The 23,507-nt window shown below is 40.0% G+C and overlaps 1 protein-coding gene across 3 annotated transcripts in view; it reads left to right on the forward strand.

Moving 5' to 3' along the window:
• Window positions 1-23,507, forward strand: part of DFC (DHFS-FPGS homolog C) — a 99,471-nt gene that overhangs the window by 69,053 nt on the left and 6,911 nt on the right. For all 3 annotated transcript variants that reach the window (XM_088897597.1, XM_088897599.1, XM_088897598.1), the window contains 3 exons: window positions 12,441-12,761; window positions 12,891-12,969; window positions 13,919-14,074. In XM_088897597.1, the coding sequence (XP_088753723.1) occupies window positions 12,441-12,761; window positions 12,891-12,969; window positions 13,919-14,074 (556 nt within the window). The remainder of the gene's footprint in view (window positions 1-12,440; window positions 12,762-12,890; window positions 12,970-13,918; window positions 14,075-23,507) is intronic.

Below are 23,507 nucleotides of genomic sequence, written 5' to 3' on the forward strand. Positions count from 1 at the left end.
GTATGTGGATGATATGGTGATTACTGGAAATGATGTGAGAGAGATGAAGAGGCTGAAGGAGTTCTTAGCTTCAGAGTTTGAGATCAAAGACCTGGGAAATCTGAGATACTTTCTTGGAATTGAAGTTGCTAGATCAAGAAAAGGAATCTACATATGTCAAAGAAAGTATGTGCTAGATCTCCTAGAGGAAACAGGCATGATGGGGTGTAGGCCAGCAGACACTCCAATAGAACCAAGCCATGGATTACAAGAATCAATGGGTGAGGAATATTGTGATAAGGAAAGGTACCAAAAGTTGGTAGGAAAACTGATATACTTATCCCTTACTCGGCCAGACATTGCCTATGCAGTGCATGTTGTCAGTCAATTCATGCACTCACCAAAGACCCCTCATATGAGAGCAGTGGAAAGAATCCTCAGATACTTGAAGACTTGCCCAAGGAAAGGAATTTTATTCAGAAAAAACAGCAGACTTGAAATTGAAGCCTACACTGATGCTGATTGGGCTGGGTCTGTTGGAGATAGAAAATCAACCTCAGGTTACTGTACATTCTTGGGAGGAAACCTAGTCACATGGCGTAGTAAGAAGCAGAATGTTGTGGCTAGATCAAGTGCAGAAGCAGAATACCGGGCTATGGCACACGGGGTTGCTGAACTCTTATGGCTCAAGACTCTCCTTAATGAGCTTGGTATCAAGACAGAGGGTCCTCTCAAGCTGTATTGTGATAATAAAGCTGCTATCAACATTGCCAACAATCCTGTGCAGCATGACAGGACAAAACATATTGAAATTGATCGACACTTTGTCAGAGAGAGAATTATTTCAGGAGAACTCTGTGTGCCTTATACTCCATCAGAGATGCAGATTGTAGATGTATTAACTAAAGGGCTGGCATCAACGAAGTCCAGGGACATACTTGGCAAGCTAAACATGATTGATATCTATGCTTAGCTTGAGGGGGAGTGTTAGAATGTTAGAGTGATGTTCGGCTGATAAGAGTTCTTATTAGCCCATTCTTATGTTTAACTTATCTTGTAACTGGGCTTGTGTTAATGGGCCTAATCCTGTTTAATGATTTAAGTTATCTGGGTGTCCCATCACTAATCAGGGGCATCCCAGTAATTTCTTGTACCTTGTACTATATTCATCTATAAATAAAGAACTGGTCGACTGGCTAGTACAGTTCGACATTTTCAGCATCTCTTCTTCTTCTCCTCTTCTCTGCTACTTCGACTACAGTGGTTCAGCTTTCAGAAAAGATGGAAAAAGACATGTATAGTGCAAAAAAGGTTTTAAAGGCATAGACAGAAGTAAGGTAGTAAATAAAATTCATGAATTATATAAAGCTATACAACAAGCAGCTAATATTAAACAGCTAATTTAATATTGTCCTCCGATTCTGTTTTTCATTGAAGCACAAGTTTAACACAAACATTCATATAAAATCAAAATAAGTTATCAACCAAAAATGTAAAATTATAAGATGATAATTTTGAGAGGAAAAATTAACTTGTTACCCATGACAGAATAGTATTTTGATATTCAATTAACCATCAAAATACCAATTCAATGTTCAATATCATATTTTGATTGAATAAAATGGGGGGAACGGGGAACCGAACTAATTTGTCGTATAAATAATTGGAGAAACTTTCTCCGTTTCTTCATGAAATTGGAGAAAACATTGTCGTCCATCCTGGATCAAATCAAGTAAATCCTAAGAGATTTGAAATCCAGAATGATAATCTAGTATATATTCAATAATATACTGATCCAATTAAACAAAAATAAGGAATGCCAAACAACTACTTTTTTTCTTCATATGAACAGTTTATGACAAACAATTAACCATCAAATTTTTGTGAATTGACCATCAGAATATATTATCTGTAGAATAAGTACATTATAAATAGCCATTGAGAAAAGGAAAGATCGAACAAAATTTGAAAAGGAAGACACAGAAGTAATACATAACTGATTAAGCTTAAGTTGATATGTTTTTAAACCAATTCCCTAGAAACTGAAAAATAAAATTATGGTGATGATCTATAATTCATTAACCAATGCCAAGAACAATGCAGATGAGACATAAGGAAAAAACCCATGGTCTCCATTTTTCACCAAACTCCATATGGCATGGAACTTATTCAAGAAAACTCCACATGATTTGTATGCTTTTCTGAATCAATATTGCATATAAGTCCAAGTACCTCAGCCCTTATCCACTAATTCATTAGCCTCTGGAAAACCATCAAGATTTTGCTTGTAGAGACAATGAGAAGAACTAGTCGCAAGGCTATTTTTATACTTTTGCTTCTCTTTTATTGTACATCTATTTTATCTGAACACTTTCTTTTGTACACTAAGGGCAGATTTGTCCTTTTACTTTCTTTAGTATAAATATTTCTTTTAGGGTGTCGACTGTTTAAGGTGACACACCCACCAAGCTGCTATCTACTCTCTTTTCTCTCTGTCTTTTCGATCCGACTCTGACATGGTACGAGAGCAGATCACGATCTGATCTGCATATAGTCTCTTTTCAACCCCCTCTTCTACAGTCTCGAGGACTCCCTAACAGTATTTGGGAAGCTCTTGAGTGCCTTTGAATCTTTTTCTCCTTGGATCTCTTTGTAGAGACATCGGATCAACCTGAAATTTTAGATCTGGTGTCACCCTGAGCAGATCTATTGAATCCCTTTGGTTTGGTTTGGATCGGTTTTGATTTAGAAAGGTTTTGATCCACTTCTGAGTTCGGAAAACTATTACGGTTACCTTTTCTGGACATCGACTGAAAGGTACTTTTCTATACCTTCTGATTTGAATTCTATCCTTTGCTTGGAAGTGTGCATTGCTGTCTCTTGTCTTTCAATGGTGTCAAAAAGCATGGATGTTCTCCCTATTAAGTTCAATGGTACGAACTATGCATTATGAAAGTTTAACTTTCAATTCCATGTCTCAAAGGGTGTTTGGGGATATCTGGATGGATCTGTAGCTAAACCTGATTCAGATATTAAGGATCTTAATCAGTGGAAGATTGATAATGCAAAAATTGCATCATGGATTCTAGGATCAATTGAAACTGACATTGCACTCCCTATGAGAGGATACATGACTGCCTATGAGATGTACGAGTATCTTGAGAAAGTATATCAACAATCGAACACCTCTAGACAGTACCAAATAGAAGTTGATATTTTCACATACTATTAGGGAGAAAGGAATGTCCAGGAATACTATGTAGGGTTTATTAACCTCTGGACAGGGTATGAGTTTGTATGCATGGGAAAGGGTCCATCAGACTGTTGTGTGAAGTATATGAGAGCACTCCGATAGAATGAAGATTATGCATTTCCTAATGCATCTCAGACCTGAGTTTGAAGCTGTCAAATCTAATATCTTGAACCAAGGAACATTGCCTGATCTGCATACTATTCTTGGGGCAATTTTGAGAGTTGAAACCAGATTTGCTACACAAACCATTCTTGATGGAAGGAATGAATCCAACATTGATGTTGTCTTTCTGGCAACAAAACCAAAGGGGAAGAAAGACTTTTCAAAAGAATAGTGTTATGACGTAAGGAGTTTGGGCATGTTGTCTCCCATTGCAAGAAGAAGAATATATGCACTTATTGCAAACAGTTCGGCCATATCATTACATAATGCCTCACTCGACCCTAGAAAAGTGGTGGGTCTGTAAAGAGACTGGGCCGAATGGGTCCTAGTATCTTCTCTTGTAATATCTTTTCTTTTCTTGTTGGTTAATGGGCCTCTCTTAATGGGTCTGTTATTTCTTTTTGTTTAATCTCTTTATGTTACTGCCTAGCTGGTCACCCACTTAAGGGCATACTTGTCATTACTCTAACATTAATTCTTAATAAAAAAGGATTAGAGGAGAAAGGGAAGATAATTCAAACCTTCTTCTTCTTCCTTCTCTTTTCGCCATCTTCTTCTCTTGTACTGCTGCTCTTACTTCTCTTCTTCCTTTTTTTCCCTCTAATCTTCAAATTTACACCTAATATTTGAGGACTGATTTACATCTTGGTATCAAAGCAGGTCTATTTCTTCCTTCTTTTCTTCTTCCTCTTTTCCCATACACCCTTAAATTAAGAGAGTGTATGGAGATATAGGTTCTCTATAGTTCAAAGGATCTCTGGCCTAGTTGGTAAAGGGTTTGGAGAGTTTAAATCTGGCTGGATGTTGCCAAGAAGTGGTGTTGTTCTGTTGTTGCCCAAAACCCTAGCCGATTAGAGATTTTCGAAGGTATAGGTAAAGGTGAAGCTTTGGGTGTGGCGCTCTGTGCTTGGGAGGTGTCTTTTGACTCCTAAAGGAGGGCGGTTTAGGTTTGGAAGAGGTTGGGAAGCTCTGGTAGGAGCAGCTGCATCTTCTCTCTTCCTCCCCAACAGCTGGACGGAGTAAAATCCTAGTTTTCAAGCATCTGGGTTATGGTTTGACTTCAAGTAAGTTTATATAGACAAAATTTTTGGTTCTTTGATTTTCGTTTGATTAATGGAGCCATACGGAAGTGAGTTCAAGCAAGTGCCGGTTTCCGGCCTTGGCTCGGTAGATTCCGTTTTGACTGGTGTGACCACAATCAAGCTAGATGGGACAAATTATCTTGCTTGGGCACAGTCTACAAGAATTTATGTCTGTAGTAGAGGAAAACCCGGGTATCTCACAAGTAGTAAAGTGAAACCCGAAGAGACAGACCCTGAATGTGAGAGATGGATGCAAGAGAACTATACTATCATAGGATGGTTGGTCAATTCTATGCAACCTCATATAAGTCAGCATTATCTCTGGATGTCTTCGGCTAAGGAGATATGGGATAGTGTTACTAAGACCTATTCACAGAAGTTGAATGTAGCCAGAGTCTATAAGTTGAAAAGTGATGTGAAGAACCTAGGACAGGGGGAGAAGAGTTTAGCAATCTATTACTCTATACTGAAATCCCTATGGCAAGAAATTGATGTTATGGAGATAGTTGTATGGGAGAGTAAGAATGATGCTGAAATGTATAGGAAGTTAGTGGAGAGAAATAGGGTGTTTAAATTTCTCACTGGACTCAACCCTGAGTTTGACATCATTAGGCAAAATATCTTGGCCAGAGATGAGGTTACTCTTTCCCAGGCATACGCTATGATAAGCAGTGAGGAGAGTAGGCGGTAGGTTCAGTTGTAGAATTCACCTACAAAAACACTTTGCACATGCTGGAATAAAGCCCAAGGGTCCTACTGAGAAAAAGGAGCAGATATGTGAATATTTCAAGAAACCAAGGCATACAAAGGACACTTGCTGGAAGCTTCATCCTGAGCTTCTTCCTGATAGGTTTAAGAATGACAACAACTCTAAGAAGGGCAGTTAGGTAGGAAAGCCTAAGACAACTAATGTTGCTACAGTACCTAAAGGAGGAAATAAGGAGAGTGAAGAAAAATCAACCATTGAGCAATTGGCAGCAATGAAGGCAGATTTTGAAAAGTATGAGAGGCTACTAAATCACTTGGAAGCTACTGTTTCTTCATTTCACTCTTCCAACAACAACACATCATCTTCATCTGCATTTGCTCACTCAAGTATTCGTGCTTCTGCAAATCATGCTTTAGTTTCAGGTAATTATAAAATCCCTTGGATTATTGATTCCAGTGCATCAGACCATATGACCAGCCTGTCTAATCTCTTCTGCTCATACCACCTTCTCTCTAGCAAAGAGAAAATATCCCTTGTTGATGGGTCTCTTGCTCCCATCTCTGGTAAAGGGGATATAAAGACCTTTGACACCCTTTATTTATCCTCTGTCATTCATGTCCCTAAACTTAAAACAAACCTTTTATCTGTTAGCAGCTTAACTAAATCCATGAATTGTAGCAGCTTAACACAAACCTTTTATCTGGACACAACGGATAAAGCTTTTGGACCACCTCATGGAGTTGCCTTAGAGTCAGTTTTGTCATAGTCTGTTAACAAAGTCTTGTTATGTCACTTTCGGTTTGGTCATTTGTCTTTTTCTGCTTTGAGTCATTTGTTTCTAGATATTTATAAGGGAGTGTCTTTATCGAGTCTTCATTGTGAGTTGTGTGAACTGGCAAAGCATTGTAGACATTCTTATTCAGTAAGTAATAAAAGATCTCTTTCTCCTTTTCATATTGTTCACTCTAACGTGTGGGGGCCATATCATTTGCCAACTATGGGGGGTTACACGTACTTTATCCTTTTTATTGATGACTACTCTTGTTACACTTGGATTTATCTCATGAAATCCAAGGATGAAGTACCAGCTATTGTGCAAAAATTTCATGAACTCATCCTCACCCAGTTTAACACTCAGATCAAAATATTTTGTTCTGATAATGCTAAGGAGTATTTTGAGAAAACCTTCTCCGCCTATCTTGAAACTTTTGGGGTTATTCATCAAAGTTCTTGTTCCTGCACTCTACAACAGAACGGGGTGGCGGAAAGGAAGAACAAACATGTGGTTGAAGTTGCCAGATCCTTCCTGTTTGCATTTCATGTTCCTATAAAATTCTGGGGAGATGTTGTTTTTACTACTACTTTTTTGGTCAACCATATGCCCTTCTGGGTCCTTAACTTCAAAACCCCCTTTAGCCTTCTCTTCCCGGATGAGGATATTTTTTCTCTTCCTCTCCGTGTTTTTGGGTGCACTTGCTATGTGCATGTCACAGTCATCAAAGGCACAAGTTTGAACCTAAGGCTCGTAAATGTGTTTTTCTGGGATATGCTTCCACACAGAAGGGATATTGCTGCTTTGATCCAGTTAGTGGCACCCGCTTTGTATCTCAAAATGTCACATTTGCTGAGTTGACTCCTTTCTTTAGCATTTCTCCTGAGTGGGAGAAATTTGAAGAGCCCTTTGCTATGTCTCCAGTTGTTCCTCTTCCCATTCCTCTTGAGTCCTACCATGAGGTGTCTACTTCTCCCACTGGACCTACCTCCAATATTCCTATTCCTCCTCCACCTCATTCTCCTATAATTCCTCCTCATCCTATTCTCCAAAGGTTGTACCAAAGGCACAAATTCAGACATAGGCAGGTTGTTTCCACTCCTACAAAAAAGCCTCTTGCTCCTCCCATCATTATTGAGGTAATAGGTCAGCCTTCTTCTGACCCATCTACATCTTTCCCAGACCTTGACCTTCCTATTGCTCTCCGCAAGGGCAAGTAGAAGTGTACAGTCCATTGTATCTCCAAACACCTGTCTTGCAGCCTCTCTCTCCTTCCTACTACTCTTTTCTTGCCTCTGTTTCTTCCCATGTGATACCCAAGTTCGTACCGGAAGCCTTATCTAAACCTGAATGGAGGGATGCTATGATGGCTGAACTGGATTTGCATAAGAACCATACCTGGGATATTGTTGACTTGCCAGAAGGGAAGGAACCAGTGGGTTGTAAATGGGTGTTTACCATTAAATATCACTTTGATGGATCTATTGAGAGGTTTAAGGCTAGGCTGGTTGCTAAGGGCTACACTCAGATGTATGGTATTGACTATCTTGAGACATTTGCTCCTGTAGCTAAGATGACCTCAGTCAGGGTTTTGTTATCTCTAGCCGCTACTTTTGATTGGCCCCTACATCAGTTTGATGTTAAAAATGCCTTCTTGAATGGAAACCTACATGAAGAGGTCTATATGTCTTTGCCTCCAGGGGTGTATGGGAAGGAAATGCAAGGCAAGGTGTGTAAACTGTAGAAATCTATTTATGGTCTCAAACACTCTCCTTGGGCTTGGTTTGAGAGGTTCAGGGCTGCTCTTGTCTCCTTGGGTTACACACAAACTCAATCTGATCATACCCTGTTCTTGAAGAAAAATGGCTCTCTGGTGACCTTCTTGATAGTTTATGTTGAGGATATTGTGGTCACGGGTAATGACACTCAAGAGGTTAGTAAACTAAAAATATTTCTCAACTTTGAATTTGAGATCAAGGATTTGGGAGATCTTCGGTATTTTTTGGGCATTGAAGTTGCTAGATCTAAGGATGGTATCTTCATTTCTCAGCGTAAATATGTCCTTGACCTCCTTGCTAAGACTAGTAAACTTGGAGCTAAACCAATCTCCACTTCTATTGATCCCAATCATAAGCTTTCTGCTACAGATGGTGAGCTTTTATCTGATAAGGGGGTGTTTCAGAGACTGCTTGGGAAGTTGTTATATCTTTGCATGACTCAGCCAGATATTTCCTATGCAGTAAGTGTTATTAGTCAATTTATGCATTCTCTCAGAGATCCTCATTTAGCTACTGCAGAAAGGGTTCTGTGTTACTTGAAAGGTACTCTAGGGAAAGGTATTCTGTTTGCCAGACATGGACACATGAAGCTGGAAGCTTTTATTGATGTTGATTGGGCAGGATGTATTGATGATAGGAGATCCACCTCAAGTTATTGTGCTCTAGTCGCTAGGAACATTGTGTCATGGAGGAGTAAGAAACAGTCTATAGTTGCTAGATCCTCAGCTGAAGCAGAATACAGGGCAACGGCACATGGTGTGTTAGAATTACTGTGGCTACAATCCCTACCCCTTCCTCTGCCACGGCCTCCCCCTGAATCACGACCTCCTCCACTGCTACGACCACCCATAGGGTTACCACAGCCTACCTTAACTGTACGACCACCTCCTTTGTGCCCATAAGAACCACCTCGAGTGCCAACAAGTGCTGATCTGTTGGAAGGTATGTTACTCTCTGTGGGGATAAGAGATATCCTACGAAGACGGGCAAACACTTCTACTAGAGTAGGGAGAGTAGACCCTCCCAATATCTGTGCTCTGACAGGTTCATACTCTGTTTTAAGTCCCACCAAGAATCGTGTAAAATCTAGTTCCCTTTGTTGCTGTTGAATTTTGACGTCCGGAGCAGTGTTTTAAAAGGCGTGGGAGGCGTACGCCTGGAGGCACGGCTCCAAGCGAAGCGCTCCCAAAACGCTCTGAGGCGTATGCCAGAGGCGCTGACACCTCTAATGCATACACCTCAGATGCAAGAGGTATACGCCTCTTGCGCTTTTTTCATGAGGCATGCTAGAGGTGTATGCCTCATGTGCTTCATGCACATCTGATATAAAAAGACAAAAAAAAAAAGAAAAAGGAAAAAAAAAGGAAAGGAAAGGAAAGGAAAAGAAAGGGCAGGGAAAGAAAAGGAAAGAGAAGAAAAAAGAGAAAAGGAAAGAAAAGGAAAGGAAATGGAAGGGAAGAAAAGATAAGGGGAAAGAAAGTGGTTTGCCCCTGCCCCTTCGGCTGGGGGGCAGGGGGCAAACCACTTTGAAAAGACCCCCCCCCCCCTCTTTGAACTAATGTTATGCATCTTTATTCTTCTTAATATAAAAGATTTTTATTAAAAATAAAGAAAAAATGAGATCCCCCCTTCCTCTTCATCCTCCTCCTAACCCCCCTCCTCTTAAGGAGGCTTATGCCTCCTTGTGTTCGGGAGGCTTACGCCTCTTGCATTCTGAATTACACCTCACGCCTCTAGGTAATGGAATGCCCCGCGTCACGCCTTTCCGTTTTAAAACATTGGTCCGGAGTCAAGGGATGATAGACATTAAGTTCATTTCGAAGATTTTTCATACTGGCATAATATTCTTCAAGAGTCCGATTTCCCTGCTGCAAACTTAAAGTATTCCTAATAAAGCTGATAAACCCTTGTAGTGTTGTCTTGTCTAGAATACAGTTTCTTGGCATGTTCCCATATATCCCTTGTTGTATCTAAAAACATAAAGTTAACACTGATTCTAGGCTCCATACTGTTCTACAACCACGTCATAATTTGAGTATCCTCTTGCTCCCAATCACTAAAACCCAGGGATTCAGCACTAGTTTTTTCCTCCCGTACATGTTTCACTTTCTTCTTAGCCTTCAGAAACACTTCCACTGACTTGGCCCACGGAACATAGTTTTCACCATTGAGTTTGATGGATGACATCTGGACACTTAAAAAATCAGAGATCATCACACTCGATTTCTGGTCACCACTCGCATCACCCATCGATGCCATTTCAGTCTACGAAGTTGGTTCTGCCCGTCACACACACACAAAAAAAAAAAAAAATCAGTTTCAACCACTGCACTACTGTTCTTCAACTACCACACCAGCACACTTGTAATCACCGTGAATTTGCCCTAGCATACATTCGGCCACTTCAAACACCACTGTACTGTGAACAGGCAGATTTAAAACCAAAGAGAATCCCTCTTGAAACTGCTCATTGGAGGGTTCAGACCACCACGACTGCACCTACTTGACCACCACAGCTGTCACGCATGGTGACAGCAGTCCACACAAAAAAAAGGTATTTTTTTCTGTTCACTCGAACTGTTGTACTCGTCCCCTGTCACCAGATGTCAAGCCACTGAAACCCTAGAGGTTGCCGCAGAAATCTGGGTTTCACCGCAGTCTTCTACCCCAGATTTCTCACACCAGAAGAAAACGAAAAAGAAAGAAGAAAGGGAAGAGAGGAGATCGATAGAAAGCTGTAATCGACTTCTATCAGTGGCTCTCTGATACCATGTTAGTACTATCCAGTCGAACTGAGAAAAGAGAAAGAAAAGAGAGAAGAAGAAGAAGAAGAAGAAGAAGAAGAATAGTGTCGAACTGAGAAGACAAAGAGTCTAACCCAGTCGACCATATATTTAAATTTGGCAAATAAGTATACAAAGACAGAAATGCCCCGCATATGTAGGAGGCATATACCTAACACATTACTTGGATGGAAATGTTCTAGCTTGACTTAGAACATTCCACAACAGATTTCTTTGATCAACCATTTCAAATCACCACAAATGTTTCCAATCTCTTTTGAGTGTTCGATAACACCGTGCATGAAAAGAACACCTGAAATGTTAATCCAAACCAGCTCATAATAGAAAAAACTCCCATCAACAGAGATCTCCTTTATAGACAAAGTTCTTGGTTTCTGAACTGCAACAATTCCCGTCTTATTTCTGGAGCTTCCCACTTCGAAAACTAAACAGAAATAATCCTATCCCCAAATCCCTCTCCATTGATCTCGATGCATTTCATTCGCTGTTCACCTACTCTGCTACCAACTGTTCACTCAGATTAGAATTGGTACATCTACCTACTAGATAAGCACCTATCACATACAATTTCACCTTATCCCCTCCAATATCTTGCTCTATGATCTTCCAGAACCTCCTCATATTATTTCCATATTAAACTCCTCCCAACATCTTTTATAAAGATTTCTAGAGTGCAAAAATGGTAATGCCTTACTGTGCAGGGTATGAATATCCAAAGTACACTTAAATCCCATTCATAAAAAAGAAAAGAAAAAGTATGTTTCTTTACAACTAAATAAAAAAAGTACACAGCACATAAACCTTGCCACAAAAAATGCATCAAGGCAAGAGAAATGTGCCTATCCATGGCAAGGCCTGACCTTGTTACCAATCTGCATGCATAATAATTGAAAAAAAAAGAGTAACGATTTTATTTATTGAGATCATTAAATTTCCTCTCTAAACATGGAAAATCATCATATCCAAAAGACAATAATATTTTAAATATGTTAATTTCATTATTTCAAAAATGATACTGATATAGTATTCAGTAGAGCAATTTTATATCAAATTAGCAACTTAAGAAGGGTAAAAATTTAGAAGATTAAAAATTTAAGATGGAGAGTAAGCAAAGGAGAAAAAGAAAAAGAGTAGAGCTACTATTTTATTTTATGTAAGAGAGAAAGTAATACAGAGAGAGAGACAGAATAAAGAAAAAAATAAAAAGAGACCCTTTTCCTTATTTTCTTTTCTTCTTTCCTTATATATATAGGGACTCAGTTCGCCACACAATCTACACTAACAAAACCAGACTGGCATAAAAGCCTCTTCTCCTTGATCCGATCACTCACAGCATGGCAAATCCTTCTTCCTCTATGCACAAATAAAGAAACTCCTATGCACAGAATTATTGGAAGATAATGAATTGGTTCAGGTGATTAATGGAAAGAATAGAAGAAGTTTTAGCCAGAGAATAATAGAGTGTTAATAGAAGAGAAGAAGAAAAAGAATAGAGTTTGGCTTGATAGGAAATTGTAACTGATCTCTCCTAATTGTCGCCCCCTTGTATTAATATTATAATAAGTGGTGAAATTACACTACTGCCTTTACTTGAGTAAAAATAAAAAAACCCACCGCCATACACTTCTATCGGTAATGATATTATAATATGGTGCCTGCCTTGTGATTTTTGTTGCCTAGGCGGCACTTTGTTGCTATAAATCAAGGAGTTCAGGCTCGCCTGGGTAACACCTTGACAACCGATGCATATGCCTCTTGCCTTGAGGTTATAGCCTTTTTAAACCTTGGGTGGAACATAAAAATTGAAGAACAAGAATTATTTTCAGTGTTAATGGACTATTCAGTATTTAAATTTGTCCATATTCAACTGCTTAACTGACCATCTCAAATCTAAAGATCAGGAAACAGACATGCCGGCAGCATTTCTAAGAGGACTTTCAACTGCACGTCTATCTGGACGAGCTCAAATCATACATGATACTTTGGTGATACCCAACACATCACCAGTGGTGAAAGAAAATTCTTCTGGAGATCTGATCTTTTATTTGGATGGAGCTCATAGCCCTGAAAGTATGGAAGTTTGTGCGAGATGGTTCTCCAGTGCTGTGAAAGAGGACAAGATATCTCCTTTTGAGGAGCAAATAGTTGAGCGTTTGTGGAGAAATGATGATGCTCGCCATGGAAAGGAGAACATTAGAGGAACCAGTAAAATCGCAAAACAGGTTAGGCCTGTAAGGAAATTTGGAATATGACTCCGAGGTGACCTTATTGTTAATAGATGTATCTTGTGTTTTCTTCTCCATCTATTTTAAGGTTTCTGTTTATAAACCTAGTTCATATCTTGCTCGTAGATCCTTTTGTTCAATTGCATGGATGTGAGAGATCCACAAGCTCTGCTTCCTCGACTTGTCAATACATGTGCTTCCTCTGGTACTGCTCAGAACAACCAAGATATGATTATAGTGATTTCTGTTTCATGAGAAATTTATTCCAGTGTTGTCAAACCAAGGTTGTTCACAAACCCAGAATGGGGACTGAGTCATGTGCCATGGTTTGCAATTTTGATATTGATAGACATTTCACCATGTAGAGATGGAGAAATTCTGGAGATATTTCACTAATTTTGTTAAAATATTTGGAAAATCTAAAAAAAAATAGGAAAGTTTTCTAGTAACATGGAATTAGTTAATAGAGCGTCAAGGAATTGTTAGAAATATAATTGCACATTTAAGGCTCAAGAGACCATAGCTAACAACTATATAAATCAAATAGGAGAAAATTAAAAGATATCATAGTGACTTAGTAAGTGAGTCATATCAAAATAGTAATCAATTATCTAATTACTAATTCCCAATTTGTTCTTTTAGGAAAAGATTTTTAAAAATCATGATGATTTTAATGAAATATCAAAAAATTAGTAATATTCTAAAAAATTTGAGTTCTTAAATATATAGTCTATCAATGACATCTAAAATATCACCAACATATTGGAAAAATAACACAGGTATTAGTTAAAAAGATTCCCAGAAAATTTTGTATCACTGCCTAGCAAAATGGGATATTTCTTGGAAATTTTTCCTATCGCCAATATTGCAAACCATATCATGTTTCTAGAAGTCTAACCATGATTTTACTTTTTTATTTTGAAAAATTGACATCTTTAAAAATCAGTAAGGCACTTGGTATCTGAGCAGTTCAAGTGTTTGAATCTGACCTGATCCAAGTCTAACAACATTATTTTGTTGTCTCCTACACTTTCAATTTTATCTTTTGAATTCTCAACTTCCCTTTTTTTTGGAAAGACTGGAATATTTTCTATATGGTCTTGAAACTTAATCGAGCTCTAACGTAATGTTGAATGCTGTACTAACTTGACCAGGTGTTCATTTTTCAAAAGCCCTTTTTGTTCCAAGTATGTCAACATATAACAAGGTTACATCTGCAGCTTCAATCATACCTTCAGATTTTTCTAACAAGGACTTGACTTGGCAGTTCACCCTCCAGAGAACTTGGGAGAAGATTATGCATGGGAAAGGTAAAAGTTGAATTGCTTGTCTATCTAAAACATGCGTAATTGATTCTTGGGTCTGGACAGATAATTATTTCATCTCAGACAAGTAATGTAGTGCAATGGCAAATAAGAACTTTGTTATTCAATTAGCTTGATATGCCATGATTAGATGCAATTCACTTGTTGGATGTTTCATTCAGTTGAACTTAGATTTACAGGTTATTGAGAACTACATGTCACTTGGGTGAAAATGTGAAGCTAAAGCAGTGGTGAGAGATTCTAGTAGAAGGCTATTTTTCTTGATCTGTAGATTGGACCTTTTGTAGGCTTTACAGGCTATCCTATTAAAGCCGCATTCCGGTCAATGAGAACCTTTAGTATGCCTCTTCATGAATGCTTTAAATCAAGTGTAGTTGTTTCGAATGAGGCAGTAGGAAGCTTTTTCCTGAGAGGAATTGAGTGTGCTTCTCCATTGGAATTGAGCTCTCAGTTCTTGCATTAGCTGCTTTACTTCATGATATTTCCATGTTTCTACGGTCCCTGGTTGTTCTGCAGTTAACATTGCACTACTGTCCAGGAGTCTCCTACTAACAAGTCCTGTAAAACAGTTTACTCAATTTTAATCTCCTTTACCAATTGGTCTAAAATATAGAGCCAAAACCACATCATTCATGACCTCTAAACACCCCACCTATACTTGATTCCTGGATTGCCTAAGCTGCTGCCATCAAAAAGTTGTCTGATAAAGCTTGTCTTACATTTGTGAAAACAGACCAGCTTTCTTGGGCTAGGCCTGGGCCGAGTTTAGCGTCTAGGCCCAGCACAGACCCCGAGCATGAAATTTAAGCCCGAGTTGGACCTGGTTCCAGGCCTATCTTTTAATAATTGCATATACCACATATGCAAGTAAAGATAAAATGGTAAACCTCTTCCTTTTCTACCAATAGAAAAGATTGAAGGTAAAATGATGAAAAGACATTTAGATATTGAATTTTTACGGTACTTCAAATGTCTTAACGAATAGATTTAAAGATTAAAACATTTGGACAACCACCATATAGTAATAGATATATAATATATGTAAATGCTATTCTTTATAACAAGATTTAAAAAACCGACCCGAAAACGGAACCGCTGTGGCCACCAGTTTCCGGTTCAATGGTTCGACCATCCGAGTCGAACAGTTCAGGCGGTTTGGATTATTAGGGCAACTTTTAGACTATTATCAGTATGAGAAAAGAGAGACTATGTAATTGTCAGATGAGAAAGAAAGAAAGCAAGAAAGAAGGAAAGAAGGAAAGCAAGAAAGAAAGGAAGGAAGGAGAGAAAGGAAAAAAAAGGAAAGGAAGGAGAGAAAGGAAAAAAAAAAGGAAAGGAAGGAGAGAAAGGAAAAAAAAGGAAAGGAAGGAGAGAAAGGAAAAAAAGGAAAAGAAGGAAGGAAGAAGAAGGAAGAGGAGGATGATCTGACGTTCACTGGCCGGCGATGGCAACGGCGGCGACAACAAATGCAGCGGCAACAGTCGCAGATCTCAGATCTGAGATCTAATTTCTCTCCAACCTCTGAGATCTCAGATCTGAGATCTGATTTCTCTCCAACCTCTTGTCTCAGTTCCTCCCCTCTCTAATCTCCTCTGCATCCTTTATTAAATCGCAAACCGTTGTCCAGGTCGAACGTGCCGACGGTTCGACCACCTGGGTCAGCGGATTTCTGACCATGTCAACAGTTTTTGGCCCAGGAACGGATTAAGGGTGAAAAGGAACTGGTTGCCTGGACAGTTTCCGGGCTGAACGGTCCAACCGTCCAGGTCAACTACAGTTCGAAAACACTGCTTTATAATATATGAGATATAATAGAACACGCACATAACATATGAACACACACACCCATCCGGCATTGGTAGAGTAATTAGAGATGTAGAAGGGAGAATGGTAGCACTATATTCAGGGCCAATAGGAGAAGGTGACTCAGGGCTGAAGTTTTTACTCCCCCCAAGGGCTCAGATTGGCAAAACAACTGGACCTCCAACAAATTGAACTGGAGGGGGATTCAAAAATGTTGTGATGGTTAGAAACAGGCAGCATGGGAATTTGGGTCCACAGGCAGACATTGAGGGAGATTATAAGATTATCAAGGGAGCTAGGTGCAACTATTAGATGGGTTAGAAGATCAGAAAATGGTTTGGCTGTAAACTGGCCAGACAAGGACATTTAGAGGTGATTTGTTTTGAGCTGAATTGTAATTGAATCTAGTTGAAGCTAGGAGATACACTTAAGCAAGCTGGGCATGATATCCATTTTTGCTCAGCTTGAGGGGGGAGTGTTGAAATGCAAATGATATGACTTGAACCCTGGAAATTTGTATCAAAAACCTGCACTTAAACTATCAAGCCACTTCTTAGAGACATGAAATAACTCACTAAATTTATTATTTATGTTATTTTCACAACTCACAGTTGGACTGGAGGCCAGTCTGGTTCTGTCTGGTCCAAGTCTTACAACATTGGGACTGTCCATTCTTGATGTTTGCCCTGGCAATGGCCTTAGTTTCTGTTAAAAGGCTGTTAATTCTCTAAGTATAGTACTGCAAGGGTACTATTGTAATTTTCTCCTTTTATTTTTTATATCCTGTCGCCCTAGTATATATACCAAAAGTTGGTGCTGCCAGCAGGACTTTTTGGCTCTCAGATCTCTCTTCTATCTTCTTCTCTCTCTCTTCTCTCTTCTTCTCTCCCGCATAACATGGTATCAGAGCGGGACTATCAGATCTGAAAGGAGAGGTCGAGTGAACAGTTTCCTTCGCACCAGATTTCCATATCTGCCACCCTCATCTACTGTTCGGCTGATTGAAGATCAAGGTTTTCTCATGCACTGAAGTAACTTCTCCCCTAATCTTTTTTTTTTCTGGTCATGTGTCAGGGCAGAACCTGTACTAGGTCTGCTGGTTGGATGTGAGGTGATCAGCACCTCTTTCTTTCCTTTTTTGTGGGGTCGACTGACCCCTTTATAAACTGTAGGTCGTGAAGACCTTTTGCGTGCTGCAATAGCAGCTTTTATGGTGCACTGAAGATCAGAGAGTGACCTGTACTTGCTGTAACAGCATTTCTGTTGATGCATAGGTCAAGAGATGACCTGTATGCACTGTGACAGCACCTGTGTTTGATTCTGTAGGTCAAGGGATGACCTGTTAGTGCTGTAACAGCACCTGTGTTTTACAGAAAAGGATTGTGTTTCCAAAGAAAAAAGGGGTTTCCTTTCTCCCTTGGTGTTAGACCTTTTTTAATGTTTTGTGCCCACTTTAAGAGTTTTTGAATCTGTAATCATGAGTGGTGAAGATTCTGCTACATCCAATGTTTCCTCAATGCAGAATGAAATGAGTGGGGGTGTGGACCTATCCTTTCCCGTGGCTGTTATTCCTCTTGATGGCTTAAATTATTTAGAGTGGTCAAGAGGGATCAAGTTGTACATCACTGCAAGGGGAAAGATAGGTTATATAAATGGGAGAATCAAAGAACCCAATTCTGGGAGTACTGAATATGATAGATGGAACCAGGAAAACAGCATGGTCATGTCCTGGCTTTTAGTGTCTTTGCAACCTCAAATAAGAAGGAATTTTATGTGGGCTGAAACGGCAAATGAGATCTGGGAACAAGCAAAATCAACCTATTCTGAACTGCGTGACTATGCAAAAATCTACCGGTTACAGGCAGAATCGTCCACTTGTAAACAGGGGGAGAGGTGTATGTCTGTGTACTATTCAGACTTGACCTCTGTCTGGAAGGAATTAGACCATTATCAAATTCTGGACTCGAAGTGTGATGAAGATGCAAGTTGTACAAAAAACTTGTTTCCTAGCAAAGAGTGTTTGCTTTCCTACATGGCTTGAACCTTACATATGAGTCTATTAGAGTCTAAATCCTAGGTAGCAAGGATCTTCCATCCATCCAAGAAGTTTATGCTCCAGTGCAATCAGAAGAAAGCAGAAGAAATTTGATGAACAATTCTAGAGGGGATGCAGTCGTGTTGGTAGCGAAAGGGAGTGCTACTACAGGTGGGTGAAATACCTTTAAAAAAGGGGATTTTTAGAAAAAAGGTGGATGACAAGGACAAATTGTGGTGTACTCATTGCCAGAAACCCTGACACACCCAAGACACATGTTGGGATCTTCATGGGAAGCCAAAATGGGCTCAAGATCTGAGTAAGAAGCAAGGTTCATATCTGAATAAAAAGTAAGGACAGCAAGGTACAATAAAGCACACTATGGCAAATATGGCTACCCAGGAGAATCAGCCCCCCATTACTACTGTGACTCAGACACACACCTCTGGATCTAACCCAAGGAGGATATTATTAATTCCTTCTGTGACCATTTAGAGCTCTATGGTAGAACAATTCGTCAGATGGATGCTCCTCCCTCAACTTCATTTGTGTCTACATCAGGCAACTCTGCCACAGCTTTCCATGTAGCATCTCATACCCCTGACACTCCTTGGATCATTGATTCTGGAGCGTCTAAACACATGACTAGTAAGTTCTCTTACTTTCAAACCTATCACCTCCTGACAAGGTGAGACTAGCTGATGGATCATACTCTATCATAGCAGGTCAATGAACCATTTCTCTTCCCTTTGGCATTACCCAGTCTAATCTTTTACATGTCCCAAAATTTCCCATTAATTTGTTCTCTGTTAGTAGTATTACTAATTCCTTAAACTGCTCAGTTACCTTTTTCCCTTCCTACTATGTGATCCAGGATCTAGCCTCGGGCAAGACGATTGGTAGAGGATGTATGGTGGATGGGCTTTACATGCTAGAGAATAAGGCTGGTTTTCAAGTCACAGAGTCTAAGAGTCAGGTCTATTTATGGCATAGTCGTCTTGGTCATTTATCTTTTAAGTTTTTAAAAATTGTGTTTCCAGAGTTGTTTAAGTCAGTATCAGTGTCAGAATTTACTTGTCAAACTTGTCAATTGAGTAAGTAGTGTAGAACTCATTTCTCTTCAAAGAATAACAAATCTGAATTTCCTTTCCACATTGTTCATTCTGATGTTTGGAGCCATGTTACTTTATCAACTAAGAGTGGCTACAAGTATTTTCTTACCATTATCGATGATTACTCCAAATATACATGGGTATATCCCATGCGAACCAGGGTTGAAGTACCAAAAAATATCCAAGATTTTCAGTGGATGATCTTTACCCAATTTCAAACTGAAATCCAAATTTTTCAATCGGATAATGCCAAAGAATATTTTCATAGTGATCTTACGGAGTTTTTTTGCTTCACGTGGCTCACTTCACCATAGCTCTTGTCCTCAAACACCACAACAAAACGGTGTTGCTGAAAGAAAGAACCGACACCTTCTTGAAGTGGCACGGGGGTTACTATTTCATATGAATGTCCCGAAACATTTTTGGCTTGAGGCTATCCTTTGTGCTACCTATCTCATCAACCGCATGCCCTCTCGTTGGTTAGAGTGCAAAGCCCCACATCAGCTTCTTTTTCCTAATGCTCCCCTTCTTTCTATTCCTCCTCGTGTGTTTGGTTGTCGTTTTGTTCAAAATTTGTCACCCACTCGTGGAAAATTAGATCCTCGTGCCTTTCCTTGCATCTTCTTGGGGTACTACTTCACTCAGAAGGGATATCGGTGCTTTGATCCAGTTTCTCGGAAATCTTATGTTTCTATTGATGTCTCCTTTGAGAGTGAGCCTTTCTTCCCTGTTTCTCCTCAGGGGGAGTGTAGGAATGATGAGAAACTAGTTCAGCTCCCTCCTCTTCCTGACCCTCCTTCCTTTCATGTCTTCTTTCGTCGTCACAAAGGCCAACCATGTTCAAGAGTTGTGGGACACCTAGAAGCTATACCACCAATGCCATCAGACTCTCCGGGGGCAGATCATACCCATTTACCTTGGTTCCTATTGATGTTCCTAACCCTATTGCTATTGATACTTCTGTTGCTAATGACCTTGACCTTCCTATTGCTCACTGGAAAGGTGTTAGATCTTGCACCACTAAACACCCCATTTCCCACTTTGTTTCCTATGAAAATATTTCACCCTCCTTTTGGGCCTTTCTCTCTTCCATTGACAGTGTTCTTATCCCTAAGGATGTGGTAGAAGCTCTTTCGGTACCTGAATGGACAGATGCTATGAAGGTAGAAATTAATGCGTTACATAAAAATGGCACATGGGAACTAGTAGATCTTCCTGAGGAGAAGGATCCAGTTGGATGTAAATGGGTTTTCACAGTTAAACACAGGGCTGATGGCACCGTGGAACAGTATAAAGCTCGTTTAGTGGCAAAGGGGTTTACACAAGTGTATGGAGTTGATTATGCAGAAACATTTGCACCTATTGCTAAGATGAACTCCAATAGAGTTATTTTCTCCCTAGCTACTAATCTTGATTGGGATCTTCATCAGCTTGACATCAAGAATGTCTTTCTGAATGGTGACCTTGAAGAGGAAGTATATATGGTACAACCCCCTGGTTTTCGGGCTCAAGTAATGAACAGAAAGTGTGTAGGTTAAAGAAATCATTATATGGGCTGAAACAATCACCAAGAGCCTGGTTCAGTAGGTTCCATGTAGCAGTACAGCGAAGAGGATACAAGCAATGTCAATCTGATCACACATTGTTTGTGAAAAGAGGGGAAGGGAAAATTGCAGCACTGATAGTATATGTTGATGATAAGTTATCATTGGTGATTGGAAGGATGAAATTCAGAAGTTGAAGAATTTTCTTGCTACCCAGCTTGAAGTGAAGGATCTAGGTCCTCTAAGGTACTTCCTTGGGATTGAAGTGGCCCGCTCACAAAAGGGTATCTTCATTTCCTAAAGAAAGTATGTCCTAGATCTACTCCAGGATACAGGAAAATTGGGAGTGAAGCCAGTTGATTCCCCTATTGATCCTAACCACAAACTAGGTGACTGTCAAGGTGAACCCATCAAGGATGTGAAACAGTTCCAGAGACTTGTAGGAAGATTGTTATATCTTTCTATGACTCGACCAGACATAGCTTATACAGTGGATGTTCTTAGCCAGTTCATGCATGCCCCTATGGCTACCCATCTTGAAGCAATAGAAAGAGTTCTCAAATATCTTATGAAGTTCCCAGGTGCAGGCTTGTTGTTTCAAAAGCATGGACATTTGAAAGTTGAAGTGTATATTGATGCAGATTGGACAAGATCCCTGAATAACAGAAAGTCAACAAGTGGTTGCTATACCTTTATAGGAGGTAATCTAGTTACCTGGAGAAGCAAAAAGCAGAATGTAGTAGCTAGATCTAGTGCTGAAGCTGAATATCAGGCAATGTCTCATGGAGTGGCTGAAATTATGTGGCTAAAAAATTCTGTCACAAGTGGCTGAAAGAATTGAAAAAATTCAAAGGGATTTTCTTTGGGAAGGAGTATGTGGGGAGGGAAGGGGAAAGAAGTATCACTTGGTAAGCTGGGGGAAAGTTTGTAGACCAAAGGAGAAGGGTGGTTACACAATGATTTTCCCACATCGCTAACGTCTGATGTTGCCGGTTGGTGCTGTTCGGTGAAGGGCAAAAACAGAACAGTTAGGGGGGGAAGGTAGAAATGGAGTTCGTGCAGGCAGGTCAGTGGAGGAGATCCTTGAAGATAGAAGCAAAAAATTTCCTGTTCGAAGAGATGAGAATCAAGGGGAAGGTAAGCCTGAAGGTAAGGGAAGCGAAAAAGGGTACAATATTGTTGGAAGGATTAGAAGTGATCGAGTGGCTAAGAGAGTTCATAGCTAGAGCCTGTTCAAAAGGTAAGCAAATAAACTGGCAGGATTTTAGTACATTAGAAGGGAGAAGATATGTTGTTGAATGTAAGAGGAATAGAAAAGGCTTCTTCATAGCTTTGGCTGAATTTTTTTAAGGGACGAAGGCAACTGGTGTGTCTACCAGCAGGAAAACAGAACTAAGGATGGGGGGAAGTTGACTGGTTGTTAAAAGAGTTTTTAGCTCAAAGAGTAGCAAATGTTAAAAAATCCTCCAGAAGGGAGGAGAAGGCATATCTCAGCAACAGTAGGGTAGAACAAGGGCCAGTTGTCATGGCAAAAACAAAAGGCCAATGCAGAATGGTGGGAGGTCTAGAGAGAGAAGAGTGGGATAGTAAGTTTGTGATACAAGCCAAGGAAAAGGTTAATGATTGGAGGAGGGTAGCTGACTTACTGGCAACCAGGTTGAAGCTGAAGAGTGTCTTCATAGTAACCCCCTTCGATAACTGTAAAGCCCTCCTAGATCCAATAGAGAATGAATTGGAAATATCAGCTATCAATGTTCAGGCTGATTCTGGATCATTCACAGCCTTTAAATGGAATCCAACATCCAACTCCAAGGATTTATTTGTCGAAGATGGTGTGGTGGTGCGTGTAATAGGCTTGCCATTTCATTTATGGAAGCAAGTAGCAGAGTCTATAGCAATATTGTGTGGAGGAATCTTGAAAGGAGCTTTCTGGGGCGGTCTTTATTCAGTAGCAATCCTGCTAAATGGTGTGAAGCCAGAAGACATTCCACGAACGATAGAGGTAAGAACAGAGGGGAGTTTTGTCTTTGTGTGGCTAGCATCCTCCATTGAAGCAGGGCTGTGGAAGGAGGCTCATATGGTAGGAGGGGAGGAGGAAGAAGAAGCATTACGTGGACTTGTGAGATTGGTTAATTCAAATGGGAAGGAATGTTTCACTAAAAAGGGCCAACAAATTCTAGGAAGCCAAAAAGCTTTGGGGCAAATGGAAGGTCAAACCTGTAGAAAGCAAGAAAAGGCAATGACAAATGGCAGATCTTTTGCACAGGTGGTGTCAGGGGAAATAGACAAAAATTTACCAGTCTAAAGGGATAGGGTTGAACCAGCAACCTCAGACAGGGAGGGTTGCTAGTTCGACCATTAAAACAGGGGGGCGTGATTTGTTAAGAGAGTGATAGTGGAAGGAGGAGAGAGGGTGATGGAAGGCAACTCAAGTAAAGGTTTTAAAGCTGGATTCTTATATTACAAGTTTTGAGCCCAAGGCCCATTACAAGACAGATGGGCCAAGGAACCCTTTAAGTAAGCACATGACTGGGAGGAGGGATGAGCTGATAGACGAGATTAAGCGTCTATCTTCTTCTACCCCGAATCCCTCCTTTCGGTCAAACAGTTCAGGCGCAAAATATCAAACTCTCAGTCTCGAGGCTCTCTACAGTGGGTCCCATCCAACCTAGCGAACCGTCTCTCACCAGATAGGCACAACCTAAGATACCTAAAGCCTAGTGATTTGAACAGATCAGGGTTTGAAGATTGGTTGAGTGAACAAAACAGCAGTGACGATTCTGATAGAGACGAAACTTTAAGTTTGGGAAGTCTGTCTCCGAAAAGCAACAATGATTTACTTGAAATAGAAAGTTTGCATACAGAGTTGTTGTTTTTAGAGGAAGAGATTGAAGAGGCAGGTGGCGGGAAGACTAGAAATGGTG

Source organism: Nelumbo nucifera, chromosome 2 (genome assembly GCF_055504915.1).
Source record: "Nelumbo nucifera cultivar China Antique chromosome 2, China Antique-T2T, whole genome shotgun sequence".
Classification (NCBI taxonomy): Eukaryota; Viridiplantae; Streptophyta; class Magnoliopsida; order Proteales; family Nelumbonaceae; genus Nelumbo; species Nelumbo nucifera.